Source organism: Chiroxiphia lanceolata, chromosome 2 (assembly GCF_009829145.1).
Source record: "Chiroxiphia lanceolata isolate bChiLan1 chromosome 2, bChiLan1.pri, whole genome shotgun sequence".
NCBI classification, from domain to species: domain Eukaryota; kingdom Metazoa; phylum Chordata; class Aves; order Passeriformes; family Pipridae; genus Chiroxiphia; species Chiroxiphia lanceolata.
In genome coordinates, this window is record NC_045638.1 from 93,240,032 (window position 1) to 93,262,233 (window position 22,202).

The following is a 22,202-nucleotide window of genomic DNA, read 5'->3' on the forward strand; positions in this document are numbered from 1 at the left end:
ATACACTCTGATACATTGGTATCAGTGATTGAACACGAAGTCTTTTAAGAGAAATCCTTGTAACTACAGTAGTGTTAAAACCTTACTTTTGTGTTACACAATTTTTAGTCTTCATATTAAGTAATGCTTCACTCACAGAGGATACTGTATTTTTCCTGTGCAGGGCTGAGTTGGACTCGATGATCCTTGTGGGTCCCTTTCAACTCGGCATATTCTGTGATTCTGTGTATTCCAAGGCACCTACAATTGGTCATTATCAACTGGTTGTATGGACTTGTGGTTGGTGGCAATATAGCCACTCTTACCTTATTTTCTTTGACTGAGAAAGAGCTAAATAAATGTTTACTTCGTACATCAGAGTGTAGTTTGAGATAACCGTCAGTGCTACTTAGTACACAGAACAATTATGACCTGTCATATTAACTTGTAATTTATTGAAAGTATCTGAATAAAAATTGCTACCAAAAAGAAAAGGGTCTCAAAAAGAGACTTTTTGAGTCAAGTCCAGTCCTTGTTCTTAGGATATTCCTTAGGGTAACTGCAAAGATGTTTGAGAACAACTCTGACAAACCATCTTCTAATATGCATTCTCAGTATGTGGAATGAGTGTGTATCCTTTCTTCCTTATCCTTTATTTATCACTTTTCCACCTTCCCCACCTTTCCTCTCCACTTCTTATTCATGACAAATTTGTAGTGAATAGTTTCATCTCTTTTTGTATTTTGGGTGGGTTTTTTGATGGATATATACTGTAAGTCTTCTAGACTACTCTCTGAACTATGCTGTTGTCTTTTACCTACACTTAGTTTAAACTTCTTTTCCTGCATATGAGAGACCTGACTTCTCTATAACATTCTTAATAAGATCTCTCCAATTCCCTTTCATAATGGAATTTCCATCCCTTTTCTTCTGATGCACCATAGAATTGTGTTGGCCTTTTTGGTCACTATATTTTCACACTGATAACTTGTAATCATTCTGCGTGGATGATGCCTCCAGGTCTTTCTTTTCTTCTACTGTTACAAGCTTAGCTGAAACAGAAATAATTTTTATTCTTCTTCACATTAGATTTCATTCTAATAAGCTATATCAAATTCCTGTCACTTTAATCTTCAAGCTCATGGGACAATTTTGGCTCCTTTTTTTTTCTGTAATTCATTCAGATTTTCTTTTGCATTGATAGTACCTTCCAAAGTCTCATCATAATCAGATGTCATTGGCATGCTTTTTACTTTTTCTGTGTTCTTAAGGAAACATTAAATAAGGTTAGTTCAGGAGTGTGCCTCTAAGTAACAGGAGTTGTAATTTTTTTCTAGCCTGTTAAGTAGTTCTTCTTTCAATTCTGTCAAAACCAATCCTGACAATGATTTTATCTTTTGCCTTAGAGAATACCAAGTCTGATACAAAAATTTTTTATTTCTGCAGGAAAAAACAGTGGCAAAAACATTATATCAGACCCAACCAAGGATGAGTTGTTTGAAAATACTGTTCAGGATCTGGTTAATTCTGAGGAACCCAAAGCAGGAACCTGGATAACAACAACTCCATTAGGCATTCAAGTGGGCACTGAGGGTGCAAAGAGAATGGATCTGAAGCCGCTCTTCATGTATCAGGCAACAGACCCAGCTGATGAGACGGTATAACTGCTTTTGTGTTATTATAGCACTGTCTACTAAGCCAAGACACAGGGCTGCCATCATATAAGTTGTACGATTTGAAAACAAATGATTATTTGTTATATTTATTACTCTGTTACAAACGCAAAGTTATAGATTTTGAAGAAAATGTGATTCCTCAGTCTCTGAAACAGATGAAGTTGCAGTAGTCTAGCTTCTTCAGAGTTTCAGTGCCTGATGCCTTTTATTGTTGTTGCTGTTACAAGTATCACAGTGCTAACATAAATGAGTGTTCCTTCATTCTTTCAGGTTATGACTGTACGAGATGATGAAGTGATAATTGTTGAGAAGCTGGATGGTAGCAGAGTAGTAGATCATGCTGATGGTACCAGAATCACAACTTTTTATAAAAAATGTGTACCAGATGGTGGTGAGGAAACAGGTAAAATCAAATGGGGAGCACTTACCTCTGCTATATTTTGTGAAGCAGAAAATTGTCAAAATACATACTAAAGGCGGCTTATACCTTATACCTGTAGCCTAGATAACATAGCCACTAGTACAGTCCAGGCTTAGTTTGTCTCCTATTCAGTGCAAAAATTGTACTGTTGCAAGCAAGCAAATTTCCTTCTTTTCATATATATAATTACATGGTCCTCCTTTACCATGAGACCACAGTTCTAGTTGTCCATTGCCCTCTCTCCATCTGCTCTAATATTAGCAAGCAAGATGATTTGAGTCTTAACTGAAGAGGTGGATATAAGGACCTGGGCATCCTTATATTTTCCATGGAAGCCATGGACTCGCCAGCCTTGGAGATACTGAATATCTGAATATGGCTGTGGAAAATGCCATGCCTAGGAAAGTAAAACTTATATTTCCATGAAATAAGTGAGGCTAATGGTCATCTGTGTTTATTCTGGCTGGTGTTGTATTCCGTATGCTTCGTTCACTTGCTAGACAAGTCCTGTCGTCCTTAATTAACATGAAGTGTACTTTTACTGTGTGGGTGTCTGTACTGTTCAAACACAGTGGGAAGTTCTGGTTCTGTGGGAAAAGAGCGTTATTGGGTTAACGGGTAATGTTCAGGAACATCATCTCCCTGTGGTATTTTAAAAATCAAAACAACTTTGAACTGATCTGTCTCTTTAATGAGAAGGCAATGACCAGATTAACATACCTGTTTGATTTGTTTTCCAAGATTTAATAGGAATTTCTTCACATCTTCGAGCTTGTATTACAGGCACAAAGAATTTCAGTGATCCAACTTGTATGTTACAAATGTCCAGATCATTATGATTAGTAGCATACTTGATACTTTATAGAGTGTACTTTTCTGGGCAGTCACAGATGGCTACAAAAATTTTTTGCTGTTGAATTTTCCTGTATTGAGTGCACTGTCCAGAATTGCGTTGTGTGTTGTTTACATAACATAAAATTATGTGATAAAGGATGCCATGAAGTTTATGAGAGTCTTGTACTGAGGAGATAAGGACCCAGCACTATGAGAGAAAAAGCAAATTGAATCTTAAAACATTTCCATGATTCATGTGCTCCTGTATCATTGTTCTGTATTAATTCTTAGATGAACCCTCAAAAACCACCCCAAAGAAGGTGAAGTGTGTGCGAGTAGAGAATCCTGAGTTTGCTACTGTTATAACAAATTGTGAGGATGGCACCTGTTGTACCATCTTTGGAGATGGGACATCTATTCTAGCAAAGCCACAGGGAACGTATCAGGTGGGAATTATTTTTAGTTTGTGACAGTGAAATTTTAGTTTTGTGTTCCAAGTTCTCTGCCATTAGCAGCTCTCACCTTGACTATTTTAACTCCCTTCTTTATAGACTTCACAAATCCTATGACTCTATTCCTTTCATCCTCTGCCAATATTTAAATATTTACTCACAACTGTATAGTATATTTAAATCAGTCTTAAATTTCCTGAAGTTAAATATTACAGAGTCTAAGGTCAGTCTACCTCATCTTCTTTCTTTCTGTCCCTTTAGTTCCTCTAAATTGGATGATTCAGTATTAAAGGTCTGAAAGATCTCCTCTTGATTTGTGTCTATTATTCATTTTCATGGTAACTCTAAACTAAAGTTTTCATCTTTCAGCTGAACCTCTTCCTTTTTACTGTCATAGGTTTTACCCATCAAGACAGGCTCTCTTTTCATTGATGAAGATTGCTCAGCAGTTTATACCCATGAAGTTTATGATTTCGTCAGCAAGAATGAGGAGAAACAAGCAGGGAGGTACATTATGAAACACACTTCCAGCACTATTTGTGAGATGATGGATCCTGAAGGAAATACTTTCAAGGTAAACTACATGGAAAAAAACAAATTTCTGCATTTTAACTAATTTTATCTTATAAACTTCTCTAAAAATCAGATTGTATATTTGTAATATTTAAAGTAGCCTAGCTAGCCAGAAGGGAAAACCTCTTGAATCAGGTCTCTGATATGTTCTTGACTAAGTGATGGATTTGCTTTATTTGATATTTCCCCCTTTTTGGAGAGACTGAAATAAAACACGTGGTCTACAGTTTACCTCACTTGCAGTTACCTTAATTAGCATGACTTGTATTATATCAAAAAACCAGCTCTGCAAGTGAGGATTAAAAATGGGAGAGGATATTTGCTCTTCAGAAGGTCTATAGAAATACTCTAACCAGCCTGGTAAGGCAACTGTAGTTAAAAGGAATGATCCAGTCTTTAAAGTCATGCTATTTGTGCTGTGATCCTTTCACACTAAAGGCATACTTTTGCACTACGTTAGTACTTAGTTGTGAGTTCTGGAAACATCATGTAAGTGTCTGTGAGCTGCATACTGTTTTCTAATTAAGGTTCTAATGAAATATTCTAAATGTGATATCCTTATAGTATCTTTTCTATGTTGTAACTGTAATCATTACCATTTTCCCAGATTCCTGCGAAATAACACTAAGGTTCCTCTGGACATGTGCATTAGAATAGTTTTTAACTTGACTGAAGAAACACTGCTTATAGAAATCTATGTCATGTGTCAATCTCTCCCTTACAAATTTTTAACTAATAAACTAGAGAGATAGAAATTTCAAAGATACCAATTCCTAGAAAATCATTACAGTTCAAAGAAATTGCTTGGCATTGGCATCAGCACATCCTGCTTTTTCTCAACTGATACTTAGGGAACAAAAGAGGGAGGCTGAGGAGGCTGTGGGACTGCTGAAGGTATTTTAGGAGCAGTGATCTCAGAGGATATGGGTTCTAGTAAGAAAGATGAGATTAATTCAATATGAGAAGATGCATACATGAAGAACAACTGCAGCAAAAAGAGTTTGCATTGGTTTTCCATTAATAGTGCCTTATTTACTTCATCCCACTGTTTTAATTTCAAGACCTCATTTTCATTGGATAAGTGTTTATGTGATGTTGTAACAACTCACAAATGTAAGATTCTCATTGTGTACATATATAATAGGACGTCCTGCCTGCTTTTATGAATCTGCGTCTGTGTGTGTGTGTTGGTGTATATACATAGATACGTGTATACCTCACAGGGAGGGGTACATCAGTGGCTGTCTTGACTATACAGTTACTTGGCTTGACTAGTATCTTGAGTGACTATTTTTGTGTAACAGTCGTTGGGCATTTATTGATTATCAGCATGTGGTATTAGTATTTATGATACAGCATGTCTTTCTAGAAATGTTTTGCTTTTTTCACTGTCTGTTCAGTTTTCCTCTTCATTTCTTCTTCCTATGTGTTTCAGGTTGCTCAACATGAAATAAGTTTTTTCTGTCCCTTTCACTGGCTAGATCATATTAAAGTTCAGCAGCCGGTTACTGTTTTAAAAGTATCTTGTAACTCAAGTAATTTTATATCATTTCTACTACAGGTCATGGCTGATGGCAGCACAAACGTGTGTGTTCCCAGCACTGACTCTGATGACAAGGAGGACAGAAGTTCAGCAGCAGTATTCCAAGAAGCTGACAAACCCATCACTTATGATGAGCATGCCCCCAGGTATGCTCATCACCTTTTTTCTTTACTGTGCAGTATTTGTGCAGGGTTGATAGATTTGTTCCTCCTTTGTTCAGTGCTCTTTTCTTGCACATTTGATGTCATCATGTTGGAGCTCCATTTTCTTGATACAGTTCCATGTATGTGTCTGGCTGTACAGGTTTTTCATTGTCTATGAGGATGGTTCTGGAACTGAGCTCCTGCGGAGCCGGGATGTACACACGTATCTGGTTGAGGCCTGTAGTGATCCTGCCACTGCAATCTTGCAGGATCCTGTACAAGAACATCCAGGTAGAAAACTTTTCATTTCTGACAGACTACTAATAGAAAGAATTGCAAAGGTGGGGTCCGAAGTTTCAAAACACTTATTTGGACAGGAAATGTTTTTACCCATGCAGACAAGTGTCTGGCAGCAAAGCATGGGAAAGGAGGAGTTTGTGGGAGAACTTTGGGAAGCAGAGAATTGACTGAAGGACACTGTTAAGAGAAAAGTAAAAAAACAAATGGCGTATCTCTATCCACTCTCAGTCACACAAACAAAATTACCAAAACGGATATTTCCTATACTTACCATAAAAAAAATTTGAATGTATCACAGTCTTCATTAATGATATTGCAGTGAAGACAGTGATACCCTGATGTTGACCCTTAACCTGTCTGTTGGAAAGGATACATGTTAAGAAGCTGAAAAAACATGACTGAAATAGAGGATGCCAGTAGTATGTGGTCCCAACCACCTTGTAGTAGCAGTGAAAGAAGTTACATCCTGAAATGGTTGGTTATCATTGTAAAGTTAGTTGGAGATACTGTATTTCTATAAAATACACTGTGGCAGAACAGGTAGATGCTAACAAAAAAATGTATCTTTAAAAGACAGGCATGTATGGTTGCCCTGGATATGGAGGGGATGATAAGGGTAATTTGCCTCAAGCTGTAAAATACTAAGACATTTTGACAAAGATTTATGTTATAAGCGTAGGAAACAGTTTTCCCACTTACTACTCTTATCAGGTGTTGCACATTTTTAAGTCTACTTGTATTCACAATAATGACCAGTTCCCCACTGTAGAAACTGAATGAAATAGTTTTGCTATGGGAAAAGGGAAAAAGAAGTGGAACTGAGGGAGCCAGGAAGACAAAGCAGGTAAAAAGATCAGAAAGATGGAGAACATACATACCCAGTGAAAATCCCAATCAAGAAAACTTGCTTACCACCAGCAGTCATTTGTAATAATAGCACATCTGATTTTCCAGACTTCATACTTCACTTTTCACAATGCTGGCTCTATTTGCCTTGACAGCAAGGCTTCAGAATTTTCTGTCAATGTGACAAAGTACCTCAGTGGTGATATCTATTTTGATGGCCAGTAAGTTAATTAGTTTTTCAGTTGGGCTGGAAAAAATATTTTGACAAACATTAAAATTTATCCAAACAGTAGGAATAGATCATCTCTAATGGAATGCTTCCACTGATCAGATTGTGAAGTATAAAATACAGTGAAGAATTTTTCATGTTCTAAATATGTTGTACGGCTTCTGAGATTAATATTCAGTAAACACGGGTCAGTGGTCTGCTCTTCCTTGTTTGGGATACTCCACACAGTATACAACTGAGCTGTTACCCAAGAATCAAAGCAAGTAGCATAGACAGTTTATTGTTAAGCGTGGTCTGAGTAATCTGAACTTGTCCAACTATTCTATAATCAACTCAGTGATCTGATATTATCTGTTGCCATGGATACATGGAGTTTTATCAATTGATAATAAGATTTTTTTAAACTTAGTTAAGTGGGTTTTTGTGTAGGTCAGAGACACTTGTCCATATTTTTTTAATTTGAACTGATTCTTAGTAAAATGTGTCTTTGAACCAGGTATTTTAAGTATTACTATCCTCCACCCTATGACTGACGCCTCCCCCTGGGTAATGAAGAAAGAACCAGAGAGTATTGTTCCTCCAAATCTTCAGTCAGAACCAGAGAGTATTGTTCCTCCAAATCTTCAGTCAGAACCAGAGAGTATTGTTTCTCCAAATCTTCAGTCAGAACCAGAGAGTATTGTTCCTCCAAATCTTCAGTCAGAACCAGAGAATATTGTTCCTCCAAATCTTCAGTCAGAACCAGAGAATATTGCTCCACCAAAACTTCAGTCAGGGACTGAGGAAGCATCTTCTCCTCTTGAGGTATGATTGTTTCAAAACTGCCTTTTCCTGTTAAAGCAATAGATGATTGTCTCTGTGGGGAGAAGGAACTCTAAACAATGGGAATGTTAAGTTCAGTTTATTAAGCAGACAAAGCAAGGGGTAGAGTGTGTCAGGGAACGTGTAGTCCCCTTGGGCTTCTTTTACACTCAGTGAGGGGATATAGCAATTATAAGGGGAGTTCATCTTGCCAGATGAAGAGGTTAGATAAATTGTTCCCAGGAATCTACCAGCTTAATTGTCTAGATTCTTAATTCTGTACAGAGAACATATGCTTTTCAGCTGAGACACACATTGCTGATGTCTGCATTTAGTCGGTAATATTAGTAACTTCTTGCTCTTTTTGCTTGTTCTTCTCTATGTTCAGAGGAAGATCACAGATCCCTCAGTCAGAACATGTATTTGGAAGGGTCTCTGCATTGGATCTGCAGAGCAGTCGTGCTTACCAGTACCTGTGCGTAAATGTCCTAATAAACTGGTAATCCGTCAGCTATTCCAGTATAAGCCACTCAGTGATGAACTAAGAGAAAAGCTGCATCTTTCCCTCAAGGTACTACAATCACATTTATTCATTCTTCCAGTAAGTAGTTCATGGCTGGGCTTCGCGAACGAAGACTGGGGGAGGGCTCTACCCACGTTTGTTACAAGTGCGCTGGTGGCTAAAAAGGCCAATACGAGATAGGCACGTCTGGTTGCAAAAGGCACAACAGAAAGACTCCTTAGGTGGTATATTCTGCAAGACACGGTTCTTTCTGCGTTGTCTTCTCTCCTCAAGGGTGATCCTGCGTGCTTTCTCAAAAGCATCAGCAGCGTTATAGATGGCGTGTCTCCAGAGCTCCCGATTGGAGGCCAGAGTAGAGCAGTTATGTTGATCAATATGGCCAAGGCTGAGATGTTGTTTCAGGGAGTCCTTGTATCTTCTCTTTGGGGCTCCTCTCGTGCAGCAGCCGGTGGCAAGTTCACCATAAAGCAGGATCTTAGGGAGGCGGTGGTCCTTCATCCTGGAGAAGTGCCCTGCCCAACGCAGCTGTGTTCTCAGCAACATGGCCTCAATACTTGTGACTGCTGCTTGTTCTAGAACAGACATATTAGTCACATAATAACATAATCCAGTAAGTAATAGAGAACAGATAAATAGACAAATTGGGTATCAATGGCGGGGGAGGGGGCGATTGGAGCTGAGACTGAAGCAACGGAGATGGGCCAAGGGGCTCGGAGGTGCCCTGCGTAGGTTTGGACGAGGGCAGCCAAAAACCGAAGGACAAGGAATGCGGGGGAACGCCTTCCCTTGCTACGTGGCAAATCAACCTGATGCTTCAGCTGAGATAGAGAGAAGCCAAACCAAGCAGGCTTTTTCTGGGTAAGAACTTTGGTGAAAACTATTTGGGGTATAAGACTGAGCCAAAAACCCGGAAAATCCTGCAACCTGGGGAGGAAGAGTGGACCCGAAGTGGAGAAGTCCCTGAAATGTTACTCCCTGGGAGGAACCTTCATGAAACAGAGAGAAAGGACTCAAAAGCTGACTCTCTGTAGCTCCTGATGCAGACCTAATGAAACAAGTGTTCCCTTGCAGCTCAGGAGGAGACTTGACAGAGTCCGAGCAGCTGGTAGGGGTGAAAAAGACTCTTTCCCTGGTACCCCAATGAGAGAGAGACTTTAGATATCGCCCTGAAGGTTTTCTTCTGAACTGATGTGGGAGGGCCCCAGGGGTGGTAGAAATTGTATTAATAGTGTGTATTTATTTGCTTTTTAGTTTCTATAGTTTTTATTCTGTTAGTAATAAATTTTGATATAATTCCCCCATGCTGAGTTGTGCCTGTCTGAAACCTCTCTCACATTTGAGGCAAATTGTGGGGGGACTTGGAAATTGGACTTTTTGGGAGCTTTCAGACCTCTACAGACATCAAACAGTAGGGAGATACGGATCACAAACAATATTTGTTAGAACACCTTTTATTCATTAAGCTTATCTTAATAATATAGATAATATAGATTTAGATTAGATATTAGGAAGAAATTATTTACTGTGAAGGTGGTGAGACACTGGCACAGGTTTCCCAGATAGTTGTTGATGCCCCATTCCTGGAAGTGTTCAAGGCCAGGCTGGATGGGGCCCTGAGCAACCTGCTATAGTGGAAGGAGTTAGATGATCTTCAAGGTCCCTTCCAGTCCAAGTCATCTGATGGTTCTCTAATTACTTCCAAAAATTCTTTTCTCTGTACATGGGTCCCTTAAGTCTACCTCTGCAAAGAAAACATCTGCCTCTTTCTTACTCTTTTTCATTGTTCCACCAGGAATATATGGACAACATTTTAAAGCATGAAAATGAGCTGGAAGAGATGAATGTGAAAGAACCAAGAACAGAAGAGGAAAAGGAGAATGCCGCAAGTCTCCTTGAACTGGTTACAGTGAGAAAAATACAATTTTTAACTACTTTTTCCAACAAAAACATTGTATTGCATTGGAAGTGTGACCCTTGAAACACATTATTGTCCGGTAATAAAACAGTAAATGTCAGGATAGAACGGTGCCAGCTATGCTGTAGTTTAATGTTAAAGCAAAGCCACACAGTATTAAGGTGGGCTACTGAATGGCACTACTGCCATTTGGGGAAGCATTGCTCAAAACACTTCAGGAGTTTGACTCTACTGAATGATACATTTCCAAACACACAGACCAAAATTACCGAAATGTGTATATCCCCCAGCCTTGGGATTTCCAGTCTGTTGCTATTGCACTAGGAGACTTTTATTTCAGCCACAGCCGCCTCCATAGTAAGAATTTAAACACTGCTTTTGGGATAATACAAAAACAACTTGGAGGAATATTGTTATTACTGCTGAGCAGAATTTATATATTTTTTGGAAACTGTAATCTGCTAATTTGCATGGATATTTAGAGCACAGAAAGAAAAAGGAGAGGAATAGGTAATGGGAAAAGTGGGTATATGGGAGAAGAGGGCTTCTCTGAAAACAGGAACAGAGAAATGTTCTGCCAGTAACTCCACCTGCCTCTGTCCTCTAGGCAGACATTGCTTTGCTTTGATGAGATCCAGGTGCTGAATCTCACATGCTGCTCAGTTCCAGTGAACTTGTCTAGTGACTAATTATTATTGATTGTCTTGGCTACTATGAGCACATTTCCAGGTACAGATTTCACACTGGGCAACACTTTTCTGAGCAGTAGTCTCACTGTGCACCTGCTGTGACCCAGGAATCAGTGTCACTCCTTCCAGGTCTCCAGTGTTCCCTACCTCTGTTACAACCTAGACTGTCTGGTCGCAAGAATTCTGCTTTCCAGTTAACTGCTTCAGAGACAGCATGAGCATAAAGGAAACACTTGAGTTTAGAGTCTCTTACTCCTCGTTCACTTTACTGTAAACCAGCCACATGAGAGTTGTGAGTAACAAAGCCTACAAATTCCTGAACATATTTCCCATTTGACTTGTTGTTGTGACCATGAGTTTTAAATCTGGTTCAAAGCCTTTGCAAAAGGATTTGAGTTTGATTATGAATTAGTTTAGTTGAGATCATAAACAGCAACCATATAAAATACAAAGCCATCTGTGAAGTAGGTCATCAAGAAGGAAACAAATACGTGTTTGGACCAGGGGAATTGTACTTCATTTCCTTTTTTCCCAGCTCATGTTTTCTAACATCCTGAAATACCTCCATTCTTGTAGTCACTTTGTCAGGTAACAACATTTGTTTGGGATAGAAATCCTTTGAATAAGATGCTGCTGTTGTGATTTTTTTTTTCTCACATGGTCACAGCTATTCCTTCTTCATTGCAGTCCTTCCCTAACTGGGAGAAGTCAACTGAAAATCTCAGTGATAGAGGTAATAAAAATTGAATAGCTGTATTTTTTAATTGTAAAATATCATAGTAAGTTTTAAAGTACTGTAATATTATTTTTAAAGAAGGAATATAAAGGTGAATTCATCTATGTGCTATGTGCATGCTTCAGTGTAAATTTCACAGGTGATTAGAACTCGTTAGCATCAAAGATTCAGTACCTCTAAAAATAATTCCTGTGTTTAGGTATGTGTATTTGATATTGTGACTCACATTTCCAGATAGTAAGTTTTCTTAGGTGTAAAAACTATGACAGTAAGTGCTTTTATACAAGTATCAGTTTTTCAGACAAGTTTTTCAAAGCAACTAGATGAATCCTGATAATTTACAAGACTAGAAAATCTGATCTCAAATGATCATGGGTTTTGGTTACATTAACCTTGTATAAGGAAAAAAATGGAGCAACATATTAGCTTTCCCTCATGAATTTCTGTTAAAATTTTCATAAGATACTTTTTAACATTAATTAATGTTTTCTGTATGTACAAATAAAAATTAAGATGACTGTTTCTTTTAAAAATCCATAAGCCTTTTCCATAGAAAAATCCATAACATTCTATCCCCTAGTGATGATAGTTTTTAAAGTGTTATTTTTCTGCCCTTCCTACCTTGTCAAGAGTATTTCTGCTTGTTATAAAATGACATGCTATGCAAAGTAAATGGAAACTGCTGCAACAAATGCTTGCTACAGTTTCTTGATTTAAATGGAGGTCCAATTTTAATGTAACATTATTAATGAAGAAGATAGTGGGAAAGAAAAGCTGTTTAAAATAGGTAAAAATAGAAAAAGAGAAAAATATATTTTATGGTGAAAAAGCTGAACAAAAACCCACACACACATTTTGAAGTTTGAACTTATGTAATTCCTAAAACACTTAAGAGATATTGTTGTAGTCTAATAAGATCACATCTGTCAAATACTCAGATTTCCTAAGTTTTGTCACGGAAATTTGTTTTCAACCAAGGAAATTTCTTTGGACTCACAGTTTAGGTTCAAGGCATAAAATAAGCAACACATTTTATAAAATATGTCAGCAGACAGGGCAACTCTTTATTACAGCTGGTCACAATCTTAAGCATGGAAAGACTGGTACTTCTCCATTATACATATTGAACTAGTAGTTCCTTCCATGAGAATGTTGATTATGGCTGCTTCACAGCTACAATTAAGCACAATTTAAGCAAGCTGAATGTAATACAGGTCCCTGAAAGCCCACATTATTTTCTTCAGCTGAAGATAGAGACCTGGAATGTTGCTCCCCAGTCAGAAAATGGCTGAATGTCAGCAACTTTTCCTCTTCACAGGTATTTGATTTGTATCTTTTCAAGGTTCAAGATATTCAAGAACATAAAGATATTTCAGGAAATACAGGGTTGGAGTGTGAACTTAATCATCCTTTGCTTCTCATCCTTTCTATACTGAAGTCAATTAATTTCTTATCTGTTAAAGTTCTGAAGTCAATTTTGGAATGGAGATCTTTCTGCCTTTTCCCTCACAGTAACAAAGTCTGTGTTAGGTTTTCATAAAGTGACAGAAAGATGCATTAAAAATGTATCCTTCAATGTTTTTTATTCATAACACTTAGCACTGCTTAGCAGAGTGTGCACAATAATACTCTTTACCTTGCAGCTCATGTGAGTGAGCTGTATGAACAGGCTTCTCATCACACAAAGCAGATAATCACTACACAAAGAGAGGACCAACAGCAGAAGTTAAGGTAGGACAGAACAGAGAGAACTGATGCAAGTGTAAATAACACACAGGATGGAACCAAGCACACAGGCAAGGCAATGTACTTTACTGACTGTCATTAAGGACTGGGACCTGGATCTCTAGATATATATCACAGTGTTTTAATAGCTTGTCCTATGATTATTTTGTGCCTCTGTGCCTCTCTTTCCTTATCTGAAACATACTTTAAAGTTTTTTGGGAAAGGCTTTTGAATGTTTGTTTGATTGAATGATCTAATAAAAATGCAGATATGACCAAACTATTTTGTGTAAACCATACAAATCCAAGCCAGGAGTCACCTGAGGTGTTAACATAACATATTCTCATAAAGAGCATTTTCTTTCCAGGGGTATCTTGTAAATATTTTTTTTTGCTTATAGAACACAATGCTAGTTTTCTCATTTCCACTACTCTCTCTGTTTTTGGGGTTTTTTTCGATCATTCAGCCCAGAAGGAGTAACACCTATGTCCAAGTGGCAAAGCAGACTGGAGCAGCACAGGTAATAACATTAGTAGGTTGAACTTATTTTATGAGTCAGCTTAATCTGCGTTTGTAAAGAATGTTATTGATTTCACCAGGTCTTGGGTAATAGTCCAGGGACTTGCTCGCAAATAATGGGGTATTTTCTGCAACAGAAACACTGAATAAATGGTTTGAGCCTCTCTCTTTTTTTTTCCCCCAAAACCCAGCAGTATTACTGTTAACTTAGGCTATTCAAAACAAGACTGAAGTCAGAAGCCCTGTGTTTTGTTTACTGGTTCTGCCACTAGTGTGGAATATACTGTACACTTCTCATTTATATTGACAGCTATTTAGGAAATTCAGTATTTCTTAGATGAACCAGAGTAATGTAAAAAAGTCCCATGAGGAGAGGCTGAGGGAACTGGGATTGTTTAGCCTGGAAAAGAGGAGGCTCAGGGGAGACCTCATCACTCTCTACAACTACCTCAAAGGAGGTTGTAGCCAGGTGGAGATTGGTCTCTTCTCCCAGGCAACTGTCAGTAAGACAAGAGGGCATGGTCTTAAGCTCTGCCAGGGGAGGTTTAGGTTAGATAATAGGAGAGAGGGTAATCAGGCATTGGAATGAGCTGCTCAGGGAAGTGGTGGATTCTCCATCCCTGGAGGTTTTTAAGATGGGACTGGATGTGGCACTTAGTGCCATGGTCTAGTAACCACAGTGGTAGTGGATCAGGGGTTGGACTTGATGGCCCCGGAGGTCCTTTCCAACCCAGCTGATTCTATGATTCTATGGTTCTATGATTCTATGAATTAATATTATAATCAGAAACTTGCTTTTTCTTTCTTATTTTTGTAAAAGGTTAAATAGCAATTGAAAACTAACTTATCTTCCATATTTCTTCTTAATTACTTTCTGATTTGCACGAAATAAACCTTTTAGAGTTTCAGAGTTATATTTTAATACAGCATTCCACACTATTTTGCATACCCCTAAAAAAATTACTTTAAATACATATGCCAGCACACAAGAACATCATGTGCAATTCTGGCTTTAAAACCAGATTAAGTATGATTAAGAGTGATAATTTCATGGCTGATATTAGACCCTGCAAGTCAGTGAAACTCTAGTAGTGTAAAACTGGGCTAAATGAAGCAGAACATAACTGGTCTTTACTCTGGTGAATCTTACCTTCAGAAAATTGAACAGAATTTTCTGTATCCAGGAAATGAGATTAATTTTGTGTTCAAAATTTCAGCAATGGATCTGAAATACCAATTCTTAGATTTAAATGTTTGTTGGAAGTTTGAAAAGACACTACTGACAGTCCCAGACATGTTCCACAAGATTCAGAGCAATGGAGCATGCTTTGAGTAGGAGCTCTTCATAGCAGCCAATCCACTATCCACATGCATTTTGATCAGACCAGTCCATTCTTGATTCATCACTGAGAAAATTGCCAGTAACAAGAATATCAATCCATGTGTGATTAACCGGGGAGAAAAAATGCCATTTGCCTTTACCAATTCCATTTCTCAATGTGTAATACTGATAAACAGGGTGAACTCAGTTATAATGTTTTTTTTTCTTTTTTTCCCTTACCAACAATGTAAAAATCATACATAGGAAAGAACTTGCTGAAGAAAAGGAGACCTTAATGGCAATAAGAAACAAAAGATTTCTTCCATATTTTGAGTCAGAATTCAGCAAAGAATTTTTCGAAAAAAAGGTAATGCAGCTGAAGATGGGAAGAGTTTGTGTTAGGCCAGGTAGTATCTGCCATACTCCCACAGAAGGACGTGGGTTTATTATATCTCAGCCTCCGTTTATCTCAAGAAACCATTACAAAGGACAGTTGTGGCAGAATTAATACTGGGAATTATATGCCCTTGTCAAAAAGAAACATATCTTGAAGATGGTATATGTTTACTGAGTAAAAACTCTGTAAAATTCTTTCTATAAACTCTGGAGAGAGTCTGATTCAGAGCAAAGCTAAACCTCAGGTCTTTTCACTTATCCCTCAAAACCTCTCCCTGCTCATTAGATTATTAGGTAATTAGTAAAACTAACATTCCTAAGTTAGAGGTGACCTTAGGAGCTTTCCTGCTGTAATTTCTCCTGATAAATGCTGTAAGTGCATAAAACATACACAAAAATGTACATTGGAACCTGAGGTAACTGTGTATCTTTTTTATAGTTACCACTTTGGTTCTCCTTATTTGTTTTCTTTATATTCTTTATTTTTATTTTTTCCTTTCTTTTTTTGCAGGGGGAGGAGAGTGTCTGCTATTTGCTTTTTATAAATGGTTATTTGGGAAACATAAGCCCTCTTTCTTACTTTTCTCTAGTTTCCTGATGTGGAAGCACTGTGTATGGAAGTTCCTCCAGTTCAAAGAAAAGAAAGTGTGACTTTCCCTCCAGACACAATTAAAAAACCCAGTAGAGGTAATCTATGGTCTGGCAACATTTTAGTATCGTTTTCAGGAGGAAGAAGCCTTTGCAGACATCACTGAATGTAGAAGCACTATCAGCTTTGGATGCAAAGCTGAAGAATTGTGCTATAAATGAGAGGTGGATGGATGCAAAATGCTCAAAAAAAACATAAATGGAATAAACAATAGTTAGGGGTAGATGGGCAAGAACCAAGGAGGCCAAGTTTAGAAAAAGACTAGTATGGCTGTTGGAAAAGAATGGGAGATGGAATTCTGAAACTCAGTGGTAAGAGGGAACTGGTGCAAAAGTAATATGGAATAGGAAACATGCAGGCTAAGGATAGTTTGGAGGATATAGGAGGAAAGCAGTGACTAGATGACGAGAAGCAGTGAAAGAGTGAATCATCATCTTATGTTTGAGCTTGACAGAATTGAGAGGAATACTTTGATTCTGCATGAAAAGCAGCCCTGACAAGTTACTGAAATCATATACTGACATTAAAAGTCTACACAGCAAAGATTCATGTCAGGAAAACAGTCATCCATTGGGCTTTATCAGACTGCCACTAATTCCCATATTTCCTCTTTTTGCAGTCATTATAAGACCTGTGTTAGCTTATCCTTTAGCCCTTTATGGCTTGTTGCTCAGTTAGCCAGAGAACATGAAATGACTAATCACACAATAGGCATTTTTGATCCCTGTGGCCCAGTGCAGCAAAATGACACATGCAGAATTTTCCCAGCCCCTCATGGTTATGTAGACAGCCTTCCAAGGTTGTCTAAATTAAAGTGGCAAAGACCTTATGATTTTTTTTCACGTGTTTATGAAACTGATGATGATCATGAAAAACACTTGTCTCAATATTCTGTTATTTTCCCTTTAGCAGCTGAACTTCTTGATACTATAAGTGATTCATCACTTTTGCCTGGTCTTCTGCTGCAAGTTCCTTCCAAACAAAATGAAGGTTCCAGCAGCACAACAGGTAAATCTGCCTTCCAGAATGTAATTTGGAGCAGGTTAATATCATTTTATAACAACTTTTGACAAAATATTTGCAATACAAATTTAATCCACCTATTATGCTTAGTTTTTTGTGCTTTTGACATCTTTTATTTCCAGACCTAAACAAGGCTGCAAGATCAGAAGAGGCACCCTTTCAACATAAAGTTCAAAGTCTGACAGTGAATGCTGCAGGACAGACAAGAAAAGAGAAAGTAATATTACCGTCATCCCTTCAGGGGACAAAACCAAACTCCATACCAAATAAAAAGGTAAAATAACATCTCTCTTGTCAATATTAATATCCTCTCAGTCATCTCTTTTGCATAAAATCTTTGCTCTGGAGTGAATACTGGAAGGTACTTTGAATCTGTTTACTGAAATGTGGCAGTTGCAATTCATGTATGTTTACTGGCAATTCTAAAAGTACCTTTCTTCTCAACTGGTGGGACAAACTCGTTCTGCACCAGGCACTCACATGAAAGGTCAATGGCTTAATACGTCTAAAAACTCAAAATCAGTATAAATTTGCAGATAATATTCAAAGTGCCTCATCATTTGAGTTTTTACTCAGATTAGGATGTCTTTTTGTAATTCTTGAGGATGAGTGGACAGAAGTCAAACATAGGTTAAGTAACTCTAAACTTCACTTGACAGCCACCAACTTTCTCTTTGTCTAATATTTTGTTTGCAAAGATAGAAGATCCCGTGGCAGGAAAGATCAAAACATCTTCTCTTGCAACAACAAGACAGGATCTTAATGGCTTCCATCTCATTCCACCCAGAGTGACATTTGGAGTGTTAAAGGAAGGCTGCACCTATGCAACTACAGTAATCATGAAGAACGTTGGCGTGAACTTCTCAAGGTTAGTTTGAATTTTTAGTACCCTGGTTTTTATCTGTCCAAACAGATCCTGACAAAAATCAAGTACAGTTTCTCATAACAGCCACCACTCTAGAGAAAGAGCAGGAATTCTGCCAGCCAGTTTATAAGTCTGCCAGAGCTTTCCATAAGATGGAGCCATATACTAGGAATGCCTCTTCTACCGCCTCTCTACTGCCTTTCCTTTAACAGCTTCTGGTGCAAGTACATGCTGGTAACTGTTCTTCAAGTGAAAATGAAATCCACAGGATAAATTCCAGAGTGATGCAAAAGTGAAGGTCATATCTGATCTAATGATCTTTAGCAATTTTAACAGTGGAAGTTGTACGCACAAAAGGACTGAATCTCAGATGTGTAACAATCAGTAAGAAATGAGGAAGTGAAACTTCTGGTTTAGTTGATACTATTAAATTAAAGATTATTTCCACAAAATTCATACCAGTATCATGTCTTGTGCAATAGAATCATATCAAAGGACATTAAATAAAGATCATTAAGGACTCCTGGGTGTGCAGTGCACAGGTGTCTGCCAAGCTGTTTGTACTTCAGCTTCCTTTGCATGTGTAAGCTTAAAATGCTGATGTTTCACATTCTGTTGTAAGGACCAGGTAGTGTTAACAAGCTTTTTTGAAGGCTTATTTTAGCCCAATAATCTGCTCCTTTGGGGTTTTTTTGTTAGAAACCGGAGTCTTGGCGAGAAGCCCAGGAATACCGCTGTAGTCCAAGTTGTACATTGTGATGGAAAGGATGAGCTAACAAATTCTGCTGTCGTTTACAAAAGCAGAGGAAGAGCAGACAGCATGCTTCCTAGATGTGACTTCTGCCTGCCTGAAACAGTTTCTGTCAAACTAATTCTCTTCTCTTTCTGACAGGTTTCGGGTGAAGCAGCCACCTCCATGCACAGGACTGAGAGTGATGTACACACCAGCACCTGTAGGTTACACAAGAGATCTTTTGGTTTTTTTCGAGACTCAGCTGGCCCTCAGGCTTTCTAGGGGTCCTGTCACTTAAGCTGCCTGGGAATAGAGCTGGCAGGGTACACCATTTGTTTAAAGTTATTTGAAGTGATTCTGGCTTCCACTGTCCCTCTACCACCTTCAGCCAAGCACCCCTGCACCACCCACCACAGTCTCAGAGCCTGTGCCAGAATGCAGAGGGATAAACATAAAGTTCAGTGTAAAGCAGCAGGTCAAGCAGCAAGGTTAAAGAGAGCTTTTTCAAAGCAAACTTTAACACTACCTCTGAGTTTTCCCCTCCATTTAGGGTATTATTTGTTATATCTGCTCTGTCTTATGCCTAGAGTTTATTTCCTGTCCTGATACCGTCAAGAGTTGAACCTAGTAAACTATTGCCTCAGTCCTTTCTTCTCCTGCTTCCAACTATTCTCTGCCTTAAGGCTTTTATTTAGCAAAGCACCATAGCACACTGTTATCTCAGTAAGTAGGAAGCTTTCATGCTTTCTGCTTTTGTTCAGTCTCTCTCTTCACCTGCACATTGTACCTCAATAAATAGTACTGGCCAGTATCCCCGCGGCATCCAGGTAATACCAGGCAAAATCTTTGCTGGTGTGTGGAATCAAGAAGCAATGACTTGTGCAGGAGGCAGTGCCAGAACGCAAGTCAAACCTCCTAGTCTAGAGCCCTAGCCACAACTCAGTACTTAAAATCAGAATAATTTAGGGAGAAGGATGTTGTGGAGGACTGTGTCAAGAGCTTTACAGAAATCCAGCTAGATGGCTGGAATAATTCCCATTTTCTTCTTTTCTCCACACATCCATCCTTTTTGTATCTCCCTACCTCTATGTTCTTTTTAGAACAGATTAGAGTATTTATTTCATTTGGAAGGGACCTGCAATGACCATCTAGTCCAATGGCCTGACCGCTGCAGGGCTGACCTAAAGTTAAAGCATGGTATTAAGGACACTGTCCAAATGCCTCTTGAACGCTGACAGGCTTCGGGCATCAACCACCTCTCTTTTTGATTCTCTCTCAGCTGGCCCAATTCCCCTTTTTTCCTCTGGAACCTAAAAGGAAATACAAGAGGGGGAAATGTGATCACCTGATAGTTTTCTTTCAAACGACAGTGTTTTGTACAGACCTTTCTAGTGAAACAGATACTGGGTGCAGTAATGTGCTGGGCAGTGAGTCTGATTTCATCAGAAAACACTGAAGAACCACCAGCTCCAAGGACTGCTAGAGGGCACATGTATGAAACTTGCACCTTACCTGTGAGTAATCCTCTGTCTCTCCTAGGTGGCAGCAGGCTTGGAGGTTGAACTGGAGATAGAGATTTTTGCCATGGTAATTGAAGGGAAAGATACTGGTGGCCTTGAAGAAGTTTCCCATGATATTGAAATATTAACAGAAACAGACACTCTTCTCCTGCCTGTGAAAGCAAATATCCTTTGTTGTCTTATTTCCCACACATATCTTGTAGCATCAACCCCAGAGACCATCTTCCTGTCAGGAGCCTCAAGCATTGTTTCCAGTGCAGGCTGCTGAGGTAGCAAGCTTTACTGTAGTTTTCAGAAACACACAAATGGATGTTTTCAAAAGCACAACAAATGAACAGTTTAAGATCCTGATGCCAAAAGCAATTTACATTAGAATAACAAAGCTTTGAAAAGTGGGGAAAGGAAGAATGGCAACTCAGAAAGATGAGGCTTTTAAAAGAATAAATGAAAATAACAGGAACTCTTTCCAACCACTCCTCATGAAATTACTCTATTACGTTTTTGAATCTATGGTACAACCTCATGAGCAAGAAAATGATGTATCATCATAATACTAAACAGACAAATGAGACAATCCCTGCGGCAGCAAAGATGCAAGCACAGAAGTGCATGAATGCTGTCAGAAATGAGTCCACTGTGGGTTCAGTGGGCTTTTCAGTTCTTTCACTGAGGACAGGGGTACAGTAAAAGAAAATAGCAAAGTCAAGAACTGTTATTTCTCCTTCCCTTGTGCTCCAGAAGCTATAATTATTTTTTTTAGATAAAATTATAGGCTCATTTTTAAGGGCAAGTTCAGAAGGTTGAAGTTCTGTTTGACTTTTAATCAAATATACACACAAAAGCCTGGGAGAAGAGTTATGGAAACCTATAAAAGAAATAGCATGGCAAGCTACATCCAAACATGTCAGAACCTTCATTCACAATAAGGGCCACCCTTATCAAAGAAAAGAGAACTTCAGGGTCTTCTGAGTCTGATCAGAATACTAGCTAACAGCAACTCCATTAAGGCTTTATATGCTCAGAGGCAACATTGAAACTTCCCAAATTTACTTTGTAGTGGCCCAAAGAAACCTTTCATGCCTGTAATTGCAGAGCTGAGACAGGACTGCATTGCAGCAAAACCAGCTGCTGTTCTGTTCCCACTCACCCAGTCCTCAGACACACAGTTGCAGACCAGCCTCCAAAACATATGCCCTTCCCCAGTATTTTACCTGGTCCTTTAATCTTTGAGCTGAGGACAGTAGTCCACATTCAAGACATTTCACGATCTTATTTCCAGAATTCATTCCAACCCCCACACGTTATTTTAAATAAATGTACCAAAAGGGTTAGGTCTTTAACATGACATTCCACCTGTGTTAGCCAATGACATTTATGAGTGCCGCCCAGAAGGATACCCTCAAGGACGGATGGCAGCAACAGTCCGGGCAGTTCCTACAAGCCCCAAGCCACGGCTACGGATTACACTACCCCGAAAGCCTTCTAGTTAGTGTAAGTACTGGATGCAGTGATACCAGCTGCAAATTAAAGTACAGTTGTTTACCTCCTCTTGGCTTCATCATCAGCATGAACAAACCTCATGGAACTCACAGCAAAGCTGTCATGCCCCCATCACACTGACATGGTCACCTGAGACAAGAGAAGGGAGCCACTGTGATGATATTAACCAAAGGATTCATTACAAGAGATCTGCAAATTACTACAACTGCTCAGCTCCATGGAGGCATTCATAGCAGAGCCTCCTCAGTCCTCTCCCAAATCCTTCACTTACTGTCTCCACATTAAACAAG

General features: G+C 38.7%; 1 protein-coding gene across 11 annotated transcripts in view; it reads left to right on the forward strand.

The window, feature by feature from the left end:
* The window catches only part of SPAG17 (sperm associated antigen 17), a 98,218-nt gene that overhangs the window by 73,480 nt on the left and 2,536 nt on the right, over positions 1–22,202 (forward strand). For 8 of the 11 annotated variants that reach the window (XM_032677846.1, XM_032677852.1, XM_032677856.1 and 5 more), the window contains 20 exons: positions 1,426–1,637; positions 1,926–2,058; positions 3,202–3,356; positions 3,760–3,936; positions 5,497–5,624; positions 5,782–5,912; positions 7,493–7,800; positions 8,186–8,368; positions 10,113–10,226; positions 11,612–11,657; positions 13,304–13,391; positions 13,853–13,906; positions 15,491–15,593; positions 16,213–16,309; positions 17,181–17,279; positions 17,417–17,568; positions 17,993–18,162; positions 19,052–19,112; positions 20,432–20,576; positions 21,766–21,903. In XM_032677846.1, coding sequence (XP_032533737.1) covers positions 1,426–1,637; positions 1,926–2,058; positions 3,202–3,356; positions 3,760–3,936; positions 5,497–5,624; positions 5,782–5,912; positions 7,493–7,800; positions 8,186–8,368; positions 10,113–10,226; positions 11,612–11,657; positions 13,304–13,391; positions 13,853–13,906; positions 15,491–15,593; positions 16,213–16,309; positions 17,181–17,279; positions 17,417–17,568; positions 17,993–18,162; positions 19,052–19,112; positions 20,432–20,576; positions 21,766–21,902 — 2,693 coding nt within the window. In that variant the 3' untranslated portion in view covers position 21,903. The remainder of the gene's footprint in view (positions 1–1,425; positions 1,638–1,925; positions 2,059–3,201; positions 3,357–3,759; positions 3,937–5,496; positions 5,625–5,781; positions 5,913–7,492; positions 7,801–8,185; positions 8,369–10,112; positions 10,227–11,611; positions 11,658–13,303; positions 13,392–13,852; positions 13,907–15,490; positions 15,594–16,212; positions 16,310–17,180; positions 17,280–17,416; positions 17,569–17,992; positions 18,163–19,051; positions 19,113–20,431; positions 20,577–21,765; positions 21,904–22,202) is intronic. The other 3 variants (XM_032677849.1, XM_032677857.1, XM_032677851.1) reach the window with 2 other exon arrangements.